The sequence below is a fragment of the Barbatula barbatula genome (assembly GCF_947034865.1).
Source record: "Barbatula barbatula genome assembly, chromosome: 7".
NCBI classification, from domain to species: Eukaryota; Metazoa; Chordata; class Actinopteri; order Cypriniformes; family Nemacheilidae; genus Barbatula; species Barbatula barbatula.
The window spans coordinates 1,339,379-1,360,103 of NC_136770.1; the positions used below are offsets into that span (position 1 = coordinate 1,339,379).

Genomic DNA, 20,725 nt, shown 5'->3' on the forward strand with positions numbered 1-20,725 from the left:
CTGTTGCCCTCATTGTTTCCTCCCCGGTGGGAAATTGCCACCTTACTTTCATACAATCAGCACAAATGGCATTCGACTGTTCTCCATTCACTGCAATTCTCTGAGATCGGCCCTGCAGGCTCCTAAAGGAGAGGCTTTATTGATTCATGGAAAGATTTGCCAATACACAACAGCCAAGTGTTTCGACTCACGTTTATGGATCATTTTTGCTATCGTGGTTTCAGATGTTCCATGATACAAAATAACATTACAGTTCCTATGATGGAAGCTTGCTGGTGCAAACATGACTATAACTGTTATTCATAACTACCAATTCTCTCTGGCAACAAGTATAGACCATTTTGCGAAACGTAAACAGTTTTCAGTTTAAGGTTTTACAAACAATTTTCTTCCAAAATAACATTCAGAATGAAATCAATGAATTGAACATACTTAAGACTTGCTGTAAAAATGACCTAAACATTTTACCACGAAGTGCTTATTGGTCAGTGTTGTTTGTCGGTTATTATGTAATTGTCACTGAAACAGGAAGTGGGGGGGGCATATTGAGTGGCTCCTCCCCCTTTTAAAATACCCAATAATGTTTAGTTGACCACGTAGTATTTCATCTGATGAGACACAGAGGTGCAGAATGATGTCATAAAATCATCTGTATTGGTGGAAGTGAAAAACTGTATGTTTTAAATGCTTATAGAGCACATGCGTTCATAGAAATCCTTCAGTATATTCGTACTAAAGGCCAAAAAGCTAGAGCTTAGATTTCACAGGGACATTAAATGTTAAAGAACAGCACATGAGAGCTGTAAATGCAGTTAATAAATGTGAAGTAGTAGTCGGCAGGTGGGTTGAAGTCGGTGCCGTCAGTAAGTTAAAGGTTCTTCTCACTGTGTAAAATGTGACGTTTGCGAGCGAGATTATGGAACTAATTAAACAGGGAGCGCGGCCAGGAATGAGCGTCCCCCGCCAACCCCGCCACCTCTGAGCCGATGTAAGAGCCGGGGGCGCACTCTGCCCTATGCAAAACATGACATTTAATAAAGCGACGAGCAAAATATAATAAAGATTCCCCGTGGTGGAAGGTTTCCCTCGCCGGGCTGCTCGGGAAGAGAGAGATGCTGTTAATGAGACTATTTAAACCGCAGCGAGTGCCTGTCTGTCTGTGTCTGATATCCATCTGTCTCACTTTTTCCGCACGTTGTCTCTTCATTTCTGTCCTTCTTTGTGAAACTGTAAATTTAGTTTGCCAAAGCCGAACAGACAAAGCATTCTGTATGGAAACGCACAAGGGTGTAAAAAGCGAAAAGTGGAAGAGACGTTTCACCAGCCTTTTTTCACAACTTGATCAACTTTTTTGAAAGCACAGTTTCCATGGACATAGTCATATGAACTTCATTTTGCCATTAATTAGATGGAATTTAAATTCAGCTTAATTGTAAATTGTCGTTTCATCCACAATGAGTATACTGTTATCCACAATGCAACCGCGCAAATGAAGACTCTTTTAAATATAATACAAATGTGATGTTTAATATAGGTTTCTTTAAATCTACAGTTTAGGACTGTGACGGATAAACATTCATCTTTTGTTTACAGAAGGTGTCCACGTGGGAATCGGATGGCACGTCAGAAGCAAAGCGGTCCACACTTCAACTCGGAAAACACCCTGCGGGCCTCCACGAGACTCATCTGATGAACCCTCAAACCTGGAGTGACATGTGCTAAAGACAGCAGAGGAAGGCCCCAGGGAATTATGGGAACACAGCCCCTTCAGACAGGTGACGCTGGATGTATAAGAAGCGAGGCAAGACGTGTCGTTGTTTCCCTTAGGGAATAAACTGGGGACGGGCCTCGTGAGCTTTGGTTTCTCCATCCAGCGAGGGGATGTCAGGAACACTCCCATCCCGGGGATTTAAACAATCGGGAAAAGTGGAGAGTGGACAGACTTTTCAATAGTTAGAAGTGTGCCACATGTTGCCTTGTATTTGTTGTCTATGACACCGTAAAAGAAAAGAGCCGTCCAGGCTGTCTTTGGTTATGTATTATATATTTCAAATAGGTTCATATTCTTGTGACGGTTTTCTTTGTTTTTATTTGTTTACTGTAAATAAATAATTTATATCATGTGATCTCTTGTGTCATCGTATATGACCCCCTCTCCGTAAGGTTCCATCTAGGGTATTTTTCTAAATTTTAGAATAATATGATAAAAAAAAGTATAGAATGACATAAATGTAAATTTGGAAACTTTCCGTTATAAATATTTATTTATTATAAATATGAGGTCACATTGACTTCAACTTTTTATAGTGTCAAACCCCAGATATCTCTCCCACATCACTCTTCTTTTTTATAAAAAGCTTTGTAAATGAGCTGTTTTTGTTCTACAAGTATATATCCCCATCCACAAGGTCTCTTCAGTACATTTGTTTTCCTATACTTCCTCGCAGACTGAGTTTAAAGGTCTTGTCAATTGTAAAAAAACGTCGATACGATCACGCTTGAGAAATCCCCACGACTCTGTTGATCAGCTTTAGGCCGGGGTACATCTCTTCTCGTCACATTGTTTCCCTAGCTCGGCCTGACACGCGCGTGAGAGGACAGTCTGCATGTCTGCCTGCCTCGGCCCGAAGGGAGTTGTAGGCGGATGAAACCCAGCAGCCAATCGATGACTGCGAGCCGCACCCATTACCCAGAAATCAATGCTGCCACGAGATCCGACAGCAGAGAGGCTGTCACAACCATAGTCCTGCTCTCTCCTACGCCTCTGAGCTGTCAAATACAATCACTGCCAACAACTAGTGTGTGTGTGTGTGTGTGTGTGTGTGTGTGTGTGTGTGTGTGTGTGTGTGTGTGTGTGTGTCGTGCCATTACCAATGCCCTCTGTGACATGAGAGAACACGTGGATCTTTTAGGAAATTATAGTAGAAAGTGTATGTGTGTGTGTGTGTGTGTGTGTAGATAAATAGATATATATAAAACAAAAAATGATGCATTCAAAATATGTCTATAATGTCTATCGGTGGCCACAAGATGGTGGAAATGAGTCAAGTGTCAAATAAAAGAATCGTCCTCTGAATACAAAAAACTTTGTGATCATTGATTCCTGTTTGTGAGTCTTTCTTCAGTGGAACATAAAAGAAGATATTTTGAGAAATGTCTCGCTGGTTTTCTGTACATACAATAGAAGTAGATGCTGTTGTGAAATGACATTAAAGGTCACTCAGTGACAGAAGATTTACATATCATTTTATCATAAAAGACAATTATGACCTAAAGTGAAGAAAAATGAATAGTAAAGAAAAGAAAGTCCTAAATCTGCGATGCATGAGGCTGAAAAAGGTGAATATTCCTTCAAGCGTTATAGTTTTGTTTGGATAAGTTGTACCTGTTTACAGAAACAAAATTTGCACGGTCACTAGGGAAAGATGCTTCACTGAACTGGATGATACACCCGTGTTTCCACCGGGAAATTAAAAAGCATCGCCGTCCTGTCATTTGTCAATGTAAGTCAACTCAATATGCTTTTGATTTTGCTGAATACCTGAATTTACAGACGTGTGTTGAGATGCTTGCAGGAGTTAAGAAAAACGTCTGGGCTATTTTCTTTATTCATTGCGACTCCTAATTCTCTTGTTTTTAATCAATTTAATTTTGTTGTGTCATGAATTTAGGTGTGTTTTATTAAAAAAAGTTTCAACATTTGATAGCCAGAGGGTTTTCATAACAAAAAATATTTGTTCTGAATTGCTGGTGAAAAGCATGCTCACACATTCAAAACAAACACCCCTTGGTTTAATATTTTTCATTTAATTCAATGAAAGTGAGACAGTTTGACGCGTGATACATGTTTTTCTTTGGTGTGTTTTAAGTTGCCCATGCATGTATTAGACACGTGAAATTGCTCAAATTAAAGTATCTGAAAAATAGATGCGTTCTCTCTAAAAGCGAATGCTCGACCTGGCCTAAAAGCCTTGTCAACTTTATTTATATAGCGCTTTTTAAGATTTTCATTGTTACAAAGCAGCTGTACAAGAAAACATATCGACTATAAGCAAAATGACGGTTATGTTCATCAGTTATTTTCAAGCATTGATCAAACGGTGCATTAAACGGTTTTACTGCACGTCTTCCAGCCAATCAGAGTGGAGTATTCAAAAGATCATGGTATAATTGAACTTTATTTACAAACATATTTTAAACTAGGCTTCAGTTTCTTTGGCCATTCTCTCCAGCCATCTCTTTTTGGGTGATGTCCCAGGCCTGGTCCCAGCCGTTGAGGGGTTTGTCGGGCTTCGCTCAGATTCTGCGTGTTGATGATCTGTAGCTCCGTTCTCTGGGAGCGAAAGAGTCTGAACCACAGCGGAGGTCCCAGCAGCTGCGGCATCATGGGATGCTTCTGACTTCCCCGCTGGAAATAAATCACTCTGACCTTTACCGTAATATTATTGGATCAGTTCATCATTCATCTGGCATAAGCAGGCCTCGAAGGAGGAATACAACAAAGCACACCTGAAGACCCTCGAGATAACAATCCCTCAGATGAGACATGCAGTAGAGACGCATGTTGAGCCAGAGGTTGAAGAGAACAGTGTCCACCTGAGAAATACAGTGATTTGCATAGCGGTGTATGAGGGGTATAGTGTATAAGTTTTAGTAATATTTTAAAGGTAACTCTTACCTGAAATGATGAATGATGTGGATCGGCTGTCAGCCATCACAAACGTGAGAGGTGAACACGAAGCCCTTCCATCAGGCCGGTGGCTGGAGAGAACAAACTGACTGGAGTTTGCTGATGTGTAGCAAACCTGGAAACCAACTTAGAAGATGCAAATGAAATTTATTCAGCAGAAACGTACGACGGTGATCTTTAAAATGAAGTGTCATTCCACTCCACAAAATGATACTTATGAATTGGTTGCTCTAGAGATTCTTTTCATTATTTATGATCTTACCCGATGAAGCGAGACTTTGGCGAGACATCGTTGCCAAAAGATTTTCGTACGTCAGTCAGAAAGATCTTTAATGCTTCGAACTTTTGAGATACTCTTGCAGGTTTAAAAAATCACGTATTCAGCTTAATTCAAATGATGCAAAATTTCAGAGACCACGTTTTCAACTATAACTGTAGAAACGATGGAATCCCATTGGTCACACTATTTTAGGGCAATGCAGAGACATTGCAACACGTCACAATAGTGATCATATTGATTTGAAGTTACAATGTAGACAACACATACAACATTTTATTTTATTTTTATCTCTGCTGTTCAAAGCTCTAAATGACTGAATTTATGATCAAGAAGGAGTTTTGATTTGCTACTTTACTTTTTTTATTTCAAGTATACTTCTGTAGTGTTTTAAAACGTGAACGTACAGTACCCCAACATAAAGAAGCGAACAGCTGCAGTTGAACTGTAAGGACATTTCAAATTAAACGTTTATTTATATAAAGAGTGAATTATAGCATTATAAAGTGGTAATTGAGTGTCAAAAACTGCATCAATCTACTACTGACTCCTACTGGCGATACACAACACAACCCGAGTAATAATTTGTGTTCAATGCAATAACATCATGTTTCCTCCAGTGGGCGGGCGATCATCTCTGAAACACGTGCAACCTGAGCTGTGTGAGATATTCCCATGAAAAACAAGAATGATCCGGATGCGCGTTCCTTAGAATGAAAACAATGAAGATAAAAGTGCGATAAAGCAGGAACCGTCCTCCCTTTTCTCATACAAGGCAGATGACTTTTCCAGGTCTGCCTCTCTCTCTATTTGTGTCATAGATGCTGTTGAACAGTTTCTCATTTACAGAATGAAAGTTCAAGATGGCAATGATATATTTTACTGTGGAGCGACACAAGCACGCACTTGTCCATGGCGAACAGCTTTGCACATGTGGACCTGTGCCAAAACTCATGTGCATGTTTGTTGGAGCAATGGGGTTTCTCACAAAATGATGTAATGAGAATCTATAGAGGTCAGAGGTCACTGTGGATGGATTCTCAGAATTCCATGTTTCCCTCTCTTTTCCATGTCAGAATTCCATGGAAAAGAGAGGGAGATTACATCACGGAGGCACCAAAACAATACAGAAAGAAGGAAATGAGAGCAATTAACTCATTGTTTTTGTTTGTGCATGCGTGATGTGACGTGAACGCCAAACTAAACAGAACTGAAGCATATGAACATTTTAAATCTTTATTAGATTAGTTTCCGAAATGAATGAACAGATGAGACTGTAAATCATTTTAATTCCATGAAGAGTGCGGAGCTGTAAACGAATGTAGATTGTAGAGGTCCAACAATCTGGATTTGAATGTTTGAGCTCATATTGAGACTCCTGATCGCAGAACAACTCTGAGCTGGTTTTGGGACATTGTTGACATCTCTTCTTAAACTCTAATGATGATTTCTGACCCACTTTCTCAGGAGAAATGTCTGAGATGCAGATGAGACTCTGGCAAACATTCCTCTTACATTCCTTTTAATCTTGTTAATGTCAATGAGTAACATTTTGAATAAGATCTCATCAAAATGTTTAGTCTTTGACCGTGTTTTATTTAGATTGAAAAGACGCGTATGATTTGTAGGTGAGGTGTACGGTCAATGCAAAGTTTCTCACATCGCCATGCTGCTACTCCTAGACAAATACTTCCACTTGCGCGGCTTGAGAAGTTTTTGTGTGACAATATTTTATAGAATAAATTTACGATGACCACAACTGTAAACAGTCTCGCGCGGTATAGATACACAAACACGGACGCTCGCTCACATCAACAAATCGGATTTCTTTGCAGGAAAAACCCACGCACACACTTTTTTCAGTCTTTCTTTCTGTATCTCTTCAATTTGATCTGTTGCAGATGAGCTCATTGTTCAAACATGACTCTTAGTATCATCTCTCTCTCTTCAAGACAAACAGAAGTGAGAAAGCCAGAGAGATTTAGGGGGGGTGAGGGCACTACATGTGGAGAGAGTTGCTCATGTTCCTCTGTACACACCCACATACTCGCACTTGACACATGCAAACACATAACTCCCTCACCGATGGGCCGGGCTAGTCGACATGGAAACCAAGCTCCACCCCCGCAGGGTGTGGACCTGCTTTTTAAGCCGTGGGGAAACCTCTGTCCTGCTCTTCCAGAGCGGGGAGAGAGAGCAGGGAGCGAGAGAAAGCGACCGGCTATCTTCAAAAAGGGGTGGGATACGCTGAACCTGGAAGCTGAAAAGTTTCCCACAAGTCTGTAAACAAATATCAAAGCTGACGGAACTAAAATCGAGTCCGGCGACACTAATTTCCTGCACAAAGTAAGACCCTAAAAACAACTTCAGGATGGGAGAAGATGCAGTACAGGCAGAGAGGAGCAGCATGGCCAGCTTACATGAGAGTCAGGAGCTGGTGGTGCCCACCCCCAGCCCAACTCAACCTTCACCCAGTCACAGCCTCTCCCAGCTGGGCACCGCCAACGCACCGGCAGGAGAACCCAGCAGTCCCGGAGGGGAGGCCACCGCGGGCACTCTGAAAGACAACGCCGTGGGCCCGGTGAACGCCATCACGGTTCTGACCCTTCTGGACAAGCTGGTGAACATGCTGGACACGGTGCAAGAGAACCAGCACAAGATGGAGACGCGACAGGTCGAGATAGAGGGGGCGGTGAGGGGCATCCAGAACGACATGACCAAGCTGTCCAAGAGTCACACCTCCACCTCCAACACGGTCAGCAAACTGCTGGAGAAGAGCCGCAAGGTGAGCATCCACATGAAGGAGGTGAAGGACAAGATGGATAAGCAGGCCATGCAGGTGAAGAAGCTGGAGGTCAACCACGCTCACCTGCTCAAGAGGAACAACTTCAAAGTGCTCATCTTCCAGGTACATGAAGGGGTGTGTGTGCCTTGTGTGTGCTTGTTAATTGCTGAATCGACGACTAAACCAAGTTCCTTAAATTTGGTCTCCAATCACATATATATATATATATACATGCATAGATGCCTTGTTAGCCCAAGTCATCCGATATATCGGAATGGCGAGAGCAAGTTGTCTGTGAATCTTTAACCATAGACACATGGATGAACATCAAATATTACCTCTATCACAATACAAAAAGACAAAGGCATTGAGGGCTATTGAGTTAATACACAAAGCAACACATTCTCATGCAGATGACTCGTTTTCACTTTTAACAACTGCTGTGCAACTGTGTGGCTTGAGTGATGAACACTTCTGAAATGTTGACTGTTCCAAAATGGCGGATGTTTCGACATGTCGGGAGTGGTCAAATGTGGCATCTACAAATGCATGTCTATAAGACCACAGTCATAAAACGTCATTCTTTAAATATTGCAGTGTTCCCAGCTCAATTGGTTGAGCACTGTGTTAGCAACATGAATGTCGTGTGTTCGATTCCCCCGAAACACTGATCAACTGTATGTCGAATGCACTGTAAGTCACATCTCTCAAATGCATAAATGTAAAGATGTCACGTTGTGTACCAAATTACATCACAGTTGGACAACAGATCACGTGATCACATTTGAGGTGGGGCAGAGGGGTCACAGTTCGCATTGTAGAGATGAAAGCAATGCTAAGAAGGTGTGATGTGGCTTAGGGTCATTTTGAGGTGGGGTGGAAAGTGGTCGCGTCCAATCTCGATCTCTTAATGCGGTTGCTCGAGGGTCAAATCTTAGAAGACACTATCGCTATTACAGTCATTTATTTCTGGACGTTGCAGAGTTTGCAAAGCCTGATGTCATTTATTAACGTCTGAACGAAGAGCGTTTGGGGCTGTAAACGGAAAGAACTAGAACGCTCGAGAGAGACTCGACATGGGAGGCTTGTTTTGAAGCTTAGCCAAAAGCTATTATTTCAAGCACAATGGCCTTGAATAGAAGGTGTGCCCAGAGATCAGCTTCAGTAATGTGTATCCTGTCGTCAGAAAGCCTGTGCTGTAGGCCACGCTGCTGTTTACCGCCAGACCTGCAATCTGTCGAATGACTCAATGATTCCAAAGTAAGGGAGAGTTGAGAGAAGCCTTCTATTTCCCCCTCTCTCTCTCTCTCTCTCTCTCTCTCTCTCTCAACTCAAGGACTGCTGTAAAAAAAATCAACTTTCCCTTCGATAGTCTGAGAACAGTGAATAGAGTTCTGTTCGTTGCAGCTGCCTGAAAATGTTGTTCGTGTTGCTATGGAGCCTATGTTGTTTATTTGTGAATCTGTGAAAAACAGTGGATGGCGAAAGGCCGTCCCGTGCCGCATTCTCCAAATTATTTTGTGCTCTTGCCCTACGGAATGGATTTAATTAGCTGTTTTTCATTTTCGTAAGCTTTGCGAAGCAGTCCAGACATGTTTGGTCCGGCTTTGAGGAAACGTGTTTAATTCACCTCTGGGCTCTTGTGGTCTGTCGTGCATCACAGGAAGGGTGGACACACGCGTTCCTAAAGCTCGCATGTTTGTTCGTCCGATAGACCCCTACACACATTCTCCTGGTTTTGTGTACCTCTCCGGGTTGCCAGGGTCCTCGGGAATGCCCGATGTGATCCTCCTCAGCTCATTAAACTCCTGCAAGAGAACAAAGGAGCCAGGTTCTGTGGCGTTTATACAGCACACAAGCTTGAAGAATAACTGCGAAAGAGTGAAGACAAAAAAAACGTTGCGGTGTGCTCGGTCAACAAACGGCTGTTCGTTTGAACTTTTATTTGAAAGATAAAACATTTCCTCATTTCTAAAGCTAGATTCAGGTGCTCCGCCACACCCTCCACGTTCATGTTTTTCACTTTTATCTTCTCCTGCTGCTGTTGGATCAGGGGTGCTTGTCTCCCACCCCTCAGGCGGGCGACAGGAGGGAGCGAGAACACTGTTCTTGCTTAAGAAGAAACTCTGGCTCGAAACCTCACATTCCAGAAGTGAAGCGAGTCTCTCTCTCTCTCTCTCTCTCTCTCTCTCTCTTCTGTCCAAGAGATATAAATAGACCAGTAACCACAATCAATTAAAGTCCATTGAGATGTGTTTGAAGACATAAGTGACCAGACTCACAGACATAAAAGGCCAGACGTTTCTAGTTTGAGATTCTTTGTTCCAGGTGTTAGTTAAACAATTTTGTCATTTCATTTGCAAATCCTCAGCGTGATGCAACTTTCTAACCGGTTTAATTGGTTTTATGCATGTTTTTCCAAAACTCAACATATGGACTGTATCAGTTGCAGAAGATGTTCAGGTTCTCATTATTGTCATTGCTTTAGTTTTCGGTGCACTGAAAGGCAAATCTCAGCGCACAAGATGGAATATTTTTACTGCTTTGCTTTAACCTAATAAGGCTATCTGTGCCTCTCCAATGGGAGAGAGAGAGAGAGAGAGAGAGAGAGGGGGGAGAAAAGAGGAGAAGTGGGCGAACGAAGGCCGATACAAAGGGAGACTAGAGTGTTTGTTTACTTTTGTCCATCAAAAAGTTATTATCTCGCTTCAAACTCTTTCTGTCACAGTCCCCACTGACCCCCGTCTAATGAAAGAGAGACAGAGCGAGATGAAAATGAGACAATGGCTTCGGCGCAGTGGAGGTTTTACAACATAATTGTCTCTGGTTTTACAATAACTGATGATGAAACTGCACAAAACCCACCCTGTGAACTTTCACTCGGCATGTGCAGCACGTGTACGTGTCTGGTTTTAAAACCTTGACATTCTGATTTCTTTTGAACAAAAGCAGGTTAATCCGCATAATTGAGTAAAAGACAATAGTACATCTCAATAAATAAAACTTCAAAGTACTGTGGCATGGGAACGCAGAACACAGCGGTCATGTTTTGTGGTGTTGAAACAAAGAGAGAGGAAATGACAATTCATTCCTGTGGAATGAAACATCTGATGGTTGAAGTTGATAATAAAGCAATGAGTGTTTATATCAGCGAGTGATGTAAATAAACAGAATTGCATGACTGCAAAGTATGTAACAATTTAACCGCATAATATCAGATTTATCAAATCATTCGCAAAATTTCTGAATTGAGCAGTTGAATTATTGTCGGCAGAAATATTTACTCCGCCGGTGACATGGAGCGTCCAGAATTCCTCAAATGATTGAAGCATTTTTGAGGATGTGGCCTCGGGCTCTATTTCACTGTAGGGGGTGAAATATTACAAGATCCTGTCAAATATTGCACATGGTCACCGTTGATTTTATTTGTACTCAAAGTTGTAGTCAGGTTTTTATCAGACACCAGATACAAAGCCACTTACAAATGAGAGTGTACACTTGGAAGTACACTAATGGAAGTACACTTACCTTATAGAAATTAACTTGAGTGGGATGTGTCTCCTTTTGACCTCACAAATCTTTACATATGAAGTCAGAAATTTTTGAGATTGTTTTGTAGACAAAAATGTATGGTTGTTGTGCAAACGTAGCCTTTAAAAAACATTTAAAAAACGTCCTTTAATTCTGTTTATAAAGATCTCAAGAAGCTGACGTAGTATTTATTTATTTGTTTGTTTTTGTCACAACATAACTCCCAAAAAGAAATTTGTTGTTTTTATACTTGTAATGAGTTTACTATTATTTTGAAAGATATTAATAGACGGTTTCAGCGGCAACATTACGCAAACGCTTCAAGTAGAGCTCCGCAAATAATCAATAACCGTTGAGTAGTTTTAATCTAATTTAATATACGATTAAATATTCATATTAATTAATATTGAAATATTAACATTCTTATTTTATAGTGCAATTACTAGCCAATGTGCAAACACAGACCGGAAGTTCACTTCGGGCCATGCGCGTGCCTCCGATGAAACCGTCTATGCGTGACCCTAAACGATAGTTTAGATTTGAATACATTGACCTCCCCTCCTCCTCCGTATACTCAAAACTCATAAATAAGCCATTCAAAACCACATTTGATAATCAAATCTGAAATGAAGATGAACATACTGAACACAAAGTTCTCTGTTAATAGCTGACTGTGATAGTGTTTGGGACGACTGATATATTTTGCTAGTATTGTGTGATATTACTTCAACATAGAGGAAGAGAGAGACGTCACTCTGTAGATAGAGGTAAACATAATGTTTGATGTAATGAAAACACACATTATTGCATTCTTTTGAAACTTGAGTTATGAATGCCGACAGAGCTCTGACTGCTATCTAAATACACACACACACACACACACACACACACACATGCACGCACGCACTGAAGAGACAAAAGCTGTCATTGTGTGTGTCCTGTGACAGGGAGCCAAACCAGACAAAGAGAAAACCCTACACACACACATACACACACAATGCCATGGGAACTCATCTCAACACACACATGCTAGATAAATGCCAGGACACAAATTTACAATAGACCTACTTCACAGAAACTATAAAGCTCGCTGTTTAAGATCACACATCCTCATTGTATCCTGACTCCTGTTTTGTAGGTTTATTCTACGTTGTTATTAATCTAACATTATCTTACATTTGATTTTAAAATAAAGTAAAATACAGATTTTATTAAAGGCTCAATGTTACGCTTGTATATTCCATAATATACATCGCTGCCTTGAAACCTTGAATCTTCATATTTTGGCAAAAAACATTAATATCGTATATTATATATTATTTTGGCGAAATACTTTTTTATCATAAATTATTATTAGTCACCCATTGTCACTGTTTTTTGCAAATATTTAGCTAATTAAAAGTTGTAAAAGTGCTTGTCAACATGGACAACACAGTAATAATTGTTTAAACAGTACAGAGTATCTTTTTTCATTTTCTTAAAAAACTGCACATTTGGACATACGAGGTTTCAGAAGGACAGTGACGATATTCCATAATAAATAAATCAATATGTATCTTTTCAGACATTAAACACAAGATCTTAATCACTGTCTTCAGTGTTTATGTCTCTCTCTTCACACATCCATACTGAAGCATTGCTAGACGTTTCCAAGGCTGATTTTCTTCAAGAGGAAAACCCTCTTCCGCTCTTTCAGCCCCTTTCCATTCCAACTCTTGTGTTTGCCTGATTTCTGACATTCTTCAATAAAACCTCACAGACACACGCACACACACACATGTATGCACGCACACACACACACACACACACACACACACACACACACACACACACACACACACACACACAACCACCAAGCTAACAAATCTCCCTTTTAGTCATTACAAAGACTGTTCACCACCATAATGACAAATACAACATGGCTACATTTGGTTGACCAGCATGGAAATTCTCGCTCACTCTCAGTCTCAGTGTGTTGCAGAGATTCCTGTGTTTTTCCAAAGTATGTTTTTCACGTGTGCCACCAGCACATGGGCAGACAGCTGTTTCCTGTCAGATGCGATGTTAAGGGGCGTCAGGAGCAAACGCTTTCAGCCAATCACGCTGCATTGCTCGAGATAATAAACTCATCATTTACAAATCCTCCAAACACAGTCGCTTATGTCTATAAATCACCCCACCTTTAACCAAATATGTGCGCTCGATCCTTCATAACCCCTGAAGGTGGACCATGTGTCAAGTGTGTTTAGGACATTAAGTGAGGATTGCAAAAACAACTGGAGAGCATCTTAGATAACGCTCGACCTGACGGCTATGAGAGGAGGCGGCGTGGTACACAGAGGTGCTTGGGTACTTGAAATGAGTGTGATGAAAGTTTTGAACTTATTTGTTCTGTACACACTTTTTTGGGTAATCAAAACCACGAAAACAGACCCCGTAGCTCAATATAGAACAAAATCTAGGTCATGGGATCAAAAGTATACCTTAAATGCGGATGTATTCCCTCTAAGTAAAATGCTGGGATAAGTGAATAAACTAAACCATGTTGGATTGTTGTTACCAAGTTCGGTTTAATTCAAATGTATTTCCCCAAGTTTTCATAATTTTGCATTGTTGCAGCTTCGAAACAAAATGCATGGCAAAATAGACACATAAGAAGTCAAATAAATACACAGAAAGTAAAACAGTTTGTAGGATTTACTGTATATAGTTTTGTTTTTGTATTTTATATATTGTTTTAAGTAAATTGAGCCAAAAATGTAAGTAAATCCAACAAGCTGCTTTTGTAGTGTAATTGAAAACAGGACAAATATTGAATTGATTAAAATGATTTAAAATTGAATTATTGTGAATTTTCATAAGATGTTTAGCAATTAAAATTAAAATAATTATATGTAGGACAGTGTTACATTCAGACATAATGCAAATGGAAGTGTGAGAATGAATCAGACAAAAATGTAATCCTAAATTGTTTATGTATTACAATGCAATGTTTTCTGCTAAAACTCATTTTAAGCATGCATGCATTCATCTTCCGATCAGAAGATCTTAAAGATAACCAGAAACATCACATTTCATTTTATAGGCGTGACTGAAATGTTTTGTGCTGGATGCAGGCTCTTATGCGTCAATAAGGACAACATCTGTTCAATATTCACATCAATTGAAACCTGTTTCTTTCTCTCGTGTAAATAAAGCATTCACAAAGCCTGCATTGTTCTGCAATATGATTCAATCCCACACACACAGTAGTAAAAGCCTCTCTGAAAACGCTCTGAATGCAAACAGAAAACGTTGTTAACTCTATGTGAGGTATTGGTGAGCGTTTGGCTGCGTGTATGAGAAAACATGTAGCAACTGAGCCATCACCAGATCCCGCGCTGCCCGAGGCAAGAGAGACCGGTTTAGTACACAAATGAATCAAACCTGAAGATTCATTTGACTTCACATGAGGCAACCGTGGTTTTACGTGACAAAAACAAACTACGAGAAGTCAGATTACACACAGAGTGAAGAACATTCATGGGTCATTGACAACGACTTTTCCAAATCTGATGCAGAATGTTGGAATGAAGTGTTGAAAATGATTCAGGAGAGAAACACTCAGATCACCGAGAGGGTTTGGGGCGTCAGGAGGAACGCATAAACTTCTCGAGGTTCTTCTGTTGTACCTAATGCTTTTGCTACTATTGTAAATAATGGTATACGTTGCGTGTTTCTGTCCAACAGCTTCTGCGTAGCATCAGGAGTGATTTAAAGTACAATGGGAGTCTGAAGAAACCGTTCTCTCTTGTGCCATGACACAAGCTGTAGTTAAAGTCAAACACACGTGAAATGTCAACATTCCACTCTCATTCCATGAGGCTCTGCTGCATGGGGGTGGGTTGGTGGTTGGATGGGTTTGAGTTTTCAGTTTGTGAGTCAGAAATCCTACATATGTAAAACATGCGGATTTAACGGATAAAATGTCACTAACAACATACGCAAATAAACGTTGATTTTCTATATTCCCAAGATAAGCGGGTTGTTTTTAATATACAGTACGTATGTACGTATGTAAACAACATCGTTTGTATTACAAATATGAATACATATATGAGATTATGTGACATGTTCTCTGCTTTAAATTTGTAGTACATGACTCAAACAAATAGACCACATATAATGTTCATAAATGCGGCTGTATGTCTGTTTGCTGTAAGACCTCCAGCTAAGACTGAAAAGGGATTTAATGGCTGCGGACACACAGGCTGGTCAAGTGACTTGATACCATCTTTTCGTGTAGTTTCCATCCGTCTGAGCTACACACTGGCACCTAGTGGCCTGTTAGCAAGATTTAAAATACCTCCAAAATGATTTGTTCTACGCCATAAGAAATATCTCTTATTTGTGAAATGTATCTTATTGTGGAGATATTCATTTAAAAATAACTTTATTTGTTTTCATCTGCAGATTACCTTGCAGTTAAAGATGAACTATACATAAATATTTGAGTCGAGTTTATGATTTAATTCCTTTTATAGTAAGGGTACAAAAGGCCGAACAGTATTTCTAATATGTGGGTAGCCGACAAATAAACCGTAAATGTGTCTTTATAGTGTGATGGATACAATTTAGGGAACAGATACATCTCTCTTATGCTATTTTATACTATAAAAAACAATATTATTAAATAATATATTATTAACAGTTTGTTTTCTTCATTTTTGCATTTGACTTGCATGCATTATCTTCTGATTCACAATCTGTTGGAAGTGAAAAACAAATGTGCCAAACCAAAATATCACAAATCAACACTTTCCCGGTGTAAAACATTATTTCATAACTCTTGACATCTCTTATCGATGGTTCATTTTCACCACATTCAGTTGGTCATGCCAAGATTCAAGAGATTCCACAGGTTGGAAAAGTGACCCGATCACAAACAAAACGTTTGAAGACAGAACCTAACAACATTAATAGGATTGCATTTGACAATGACACACTTAACTTCATAAAGTATATGACATATATCAATAATATTAAGTCATCCGTGTAATGATTGGATGCCGGCGATGCAAAACCTTTAATAAAAACACACTTTGTTGTTGTGATCCGTATATAACATCTGTGGGAACTTCATTTAAGGACTGATGGAAATTGGAAAATCTATGTAAAGGATTGCAGGGAGTTGGCCAGATTTATTCTCCGTCAGCGCCAGCAAAACCACACGACTCCCTTTGATCCAAATCTGCCTTCCAAAATAAAGTTCTGTTATAGGGTGAACAGATTTGCTATAATTAATCCTTAAAATGATATTTTATGCCAGATTTTGTGTATGTATCCCTGTTATACCGGACAGGCCAAACTCACATTCCCTCACGGGCTGAGAGTTACAACAGAGAGAACAAAACCTTTCTATCATCACAGAAGAGCAAATGTGAACGTTAAGAGAACGTTTGTTCCCATGCGCACACTAAACAGCAAAGTGTGAAACAGTAAAGAAATAGTTCTTTGTTTGTGAATTGTTTTAACTTTGCGTTTATGGTAAACAAGTATATGAAAGATTTCTTACAACATAAAATATATGTGTGATATCTTAGCTATCAGGGAACATTCTCAGAACGTTCTCTCAAAGTTATCAACAGATTTTCTGCTGTAACAGAAAATCTGTTTAACGTTATTTGTTATCGCTAAAAAAGCGATAGTTCAACATTCAGAAATGTTACATTACGGAATAAGAATGTTAGTAAAACATTATCAGAACATTTTTTTGTTGGCTGTGATGTAAGAGGTATGCATTGCATTAGCAGTGTAAACTAAAGGTTGTGGGTTTCGAACACACACACACACACACACCTAGATAAAAGCATCTACCATATATATATATGAAAAATGTATGTGTGTGTGTTTCATACAAACAAACTAAAAAGATTAACTGGGAGGTTTTCTTGACCTCGAACTCCCCTGCGCATTTCTCACATGCCATGGAACATTCAGATGGGCGGGTGAGGTGCAAACAGGGTTTCCAGGTGTCCCTATTGGTGCACTCCACCCCAAATGTTTCCTGACCCTCATCCTACTCCCTTTCAAAGCCCCTCAACACACTTCCCTGCTCTCTCTTTCTCTCTCTCTCTCTCTCTGTGTCTTGGCCGTCCTCCAGGACTCAGTGGAAACTCTGATATGAGCTGTGTAAGGTTATGCCTGGCCTTCCTTCCCCATCCTCTCACTATTATCCAGCCTTTGTGATTGTCTCCAGAAGGGGAAAGAGGGTCGGAACACAATGTTTTCACACCAAATGTTCTTGTCGCCAACATTTGTCACTGTGTGTATATGACAGAGTAACCCTATAAATATCCTTTCTGAATCGTAGAAGCCTGAAAACATTTTCAACACACATTCTTGAAGCTTTGATAAAAGGTCAATAATCATTTGGAGACAATAAAAGCGTCTCTTTCATACTTCTAAATTGAAGTTATTTCATCTTAACATCTTTGCTTTATGAATGCATTTATATTGTTTTGATACAAAAACATCGGGTTATGATTTGATGTAGAAACTATTCAAGATATCTCCCACTAACACATGACGGTGTGCATCATCAGATTTTTTACTCTTGCACAAACCGTGTGCGTGTTAATCTGACTTACATTCCACTGTGGTGCAAAGTGAAGAAACAAATGCTTTAAACAGTAAACACTTATGTAATCTGAATAAAACTTGGCGAGACAAAATGTTTCAATCTTTCGCACTAAACATGAGGTGGGGTGAGAAAGTTATAAAGTGGGTGTGAACAAAAAATACGCTTTTGGATTCTAACCGTCTGTTGTGTATCTTTGTTGTGCAGGAGGAAAACGAGATCCCTTCAAGCGTCTTTGTGAAGGAACCTGAAGCCATGCCTGAACTAGAGGAGGAGGAGGAGAACCCCTCTGTCGATCCCAACCGTTCTCAAGAAGACGGCCTCCATACCATCGACCTCTCCTCGGATGAGGAGCAGGGACACGACGACGACGAAGACGAGGTTCTGAGGGTTTTGAACATGGAAGACGAGGTCAGAACTGAAAAATCTCGAACGGAGAAGATCAAGCGCTCCAGTCTGAAGAAAGTGGACAGTCTGAAGAAAGCCTTCTCAAGGCAGAACATCGAGAAGAAGATGAACAAGTTCGGCACCAAGATCGTGTCACAGGAGCAGCGGGAGAAAATCAAGAAGAGCCTGACGCCCAACCACCAGAAGAACCCGAGTGCCAAAAGCTCCTCCTTCAAGGTCTCTCCGCTCACCTTCAACGTCAAGAAAGCTCGCGGCGGAGACGCTGAACCGGAGGGTGAAGCCTCGGCTCAATCCGAAGGCTCGCCGAGTGCCGTCGCCTCCATCGAGTTAGTCCCGATTGACAGCCCGACCGAAGACCTGCCCTTCCAAGAGGTTCACTCTCAGCTCGCGCCGGGTCAAGAGGAGGTCAAAGAGGCGGTAGAGGCGATGGAGAAGGACGAGCTGCCCGGCATCCTGAACGGAACGGCTGAGGTCGAGCTGTCCATCAAGGAAGATGTCAGCGAGGAGTACGCTCTTTCTGCCACGCTGCCCCAGGACGCATCCCACAATGCCTTGCAGGAAGAAGACGAAGAAGAAGAGGAGGAAAAGGAAAGATTGGAGAGTGAAGGTAGCCCTCTAGGAGAAGCTCCAGGCCAACCCGAGCGTGTTTCTGTAGGCCAAGCATCCTAATGTCCTAACCCTTCATTCCAGCCGTGACGTCCTTCTAAACTGAGAAATCACTCGTTCCCTTATCAGTGCCAGCCATTCCAATCACAACCCCTAAAGTTATGGAGTCATCTGCCCTGGCCGAGTATCATCTTCGCAGAGGTCGACTTCTGCTGTCTTACACCATCTCCTAGTGTGCAAAAAAACGAAATTCAAATGCTCAAAACCCGACGAGTCAATAAATGCCAAGTGCACTCCGTTTACCCGATGGGCACGCTTTGACCGTTGGCCCAGTTCTCAACGCGATATTGACTTTGTGCAACCTAGATTATCCGCAAGATCGGTGTGGTCTGTTCCATGTAATGTTGTTTACAAACTAAACAGCAACTGTATCAGAAATGTGTATGTAATCATGCTAAATATACTGTGAACCCTTATTTACAGAAACGTAAGAAAGTTAGCGCCACATATAGACGTAGATAAGTGATATACGCATAAATATTCTGTATTCGGGTTGTTTCAGATCCAGTTTACGCAGGGGATCCCTGTCCACATGTCTCGGACCGTAATCCAAAAATATTCTGATATGTGGCTCTTTGCAGAGACCGTTTCTAATGCTATGAAAAGCCTTCAGGCACCGAGGGGTCGGTCAAGATTACAGACATATTTCTGAAAGTGATGATCGAGACGTTCATCCCGGCTGGATGCAAATAAGGCTGCAGAGAGGTGAAGAGAAAATGGAAAAGTCATGTTTTAAAATGTCACGTAGGACAGACTTACACCAGGGTAGAGATCAAGGAATATTTGTGCCACTCACTATCATGCACACCACAAAAATATTTTTTTATCTGATATCATGATCAACATCTTTACAGTCTTTTCATGACCATTTAAAAATGTTTTTTTATGTTTGTGATGTGAATTTGTCTGCAATATGTGAGCAGTCTGAGCATTTTCATTTCAATATTCCAATGCTGAACAAAAAGTGTGTATCTTTGCTTTAGGTGGATGGATCTTTGAGATGTGGTTTTGCTTCTTTTTGAGTGTTTGAAAAGATTTAACTCACTGTTTCTCCTGCTTGTGACCTTTAATCTGTATTTGCATATTTTATTTTAATCGCATCCATGACTTCATAATATATATATGAGAGAGCTATATGTTGTCTTGATTTTCATTTTTTTAGACGAAATTATGACTCATGCCAAAGAAAAGGCTTCGTTACAGCAAACACTTCATGTCACTTCACTTCAAATTGTTCTCATACAAAAATAAAGATTTTAAACCCTTTCTTTTCATTTCCGTGTAGTATCTTTTATAACGCTATTCATAGCTTTTTATTCTTTAGTATGTGTGTTTAACAGAAACAACAACCATGACTTTATGACTTTATTACTTTATGGCAATAACGGAAAGCAGAGCCTTTGATTTGAAAAATGTCATCAATTAAACATATTGCTGGATTAGATCAAACGTGACATGTGCATAAACATATGTGTTACACAGTAAGTGGTTAAACTTCACATTATAATGTATATCATGTCAACGCATGTTAAAAAGTTGCATATCTAGCCACGGTAACAATAAGGAAAACACACAACCTTAAAATACACTAAATATAATGTGTTATCCTGGTTAAGTGTAAAAAACCTGTTTAATTCTATAATATATTTATATATATACATTAAATTTCATCCCCATTTATCACTATTAGATAACCATTAAACAAGTTAGCAGGTTTTAACTCTTGTTTACGTCTTGTTTTAGTCAGTT

General features: G+C 40.2%; 2 protein-coding genes across 2 annotated transcripts in view; both read left to right on the forward strand.

Moving 5' to 3' along the window:
* The window catches only part of tmeff2b (transmembrane protein with EGF-like and two follistatin-like domains 2b), a 37,009-nt gene extending 33,930 nt beyond the window's left edge, over positions 1–3,079 (forward strand). Inside the window, exon 9 of the mRNA XM_079459773.1 lies at positions 1,594–3,079. Within this exon, the coding sequence (XP_079315899.1) occupies positions 1,594–1,690 (97 nt within the window). The 3' untranslated portion in view covers positions 1,691–3,079. The remainder of the gene's footprint in view (positions 1–1,593) is intronic.
* A 4,062-nt stretch (positions 3,080–7,141) lies between these two features.
* Positions 7,142–20,242, forward strand: cavin2b (caveolae associated protein 2b). The gene is made up of 2 exons (XM_079460384.1): positions 7,142–7,875; positions 18,110–20,242. Exons 1-2 carry the CDS (start codon positions 7,339–7,341, stop codon positions 18,977–18,979), a joined length of 1,407 nt encoding a protein of 468 aa, XP_079316510.1. The 5' UTR covers positions 7,142–7,338; the 3' UTR covers positions 18,980–20,242.
* The last annotated feature ends 483 nt before the right edge of the window (positions 20,243–20,725 follow it).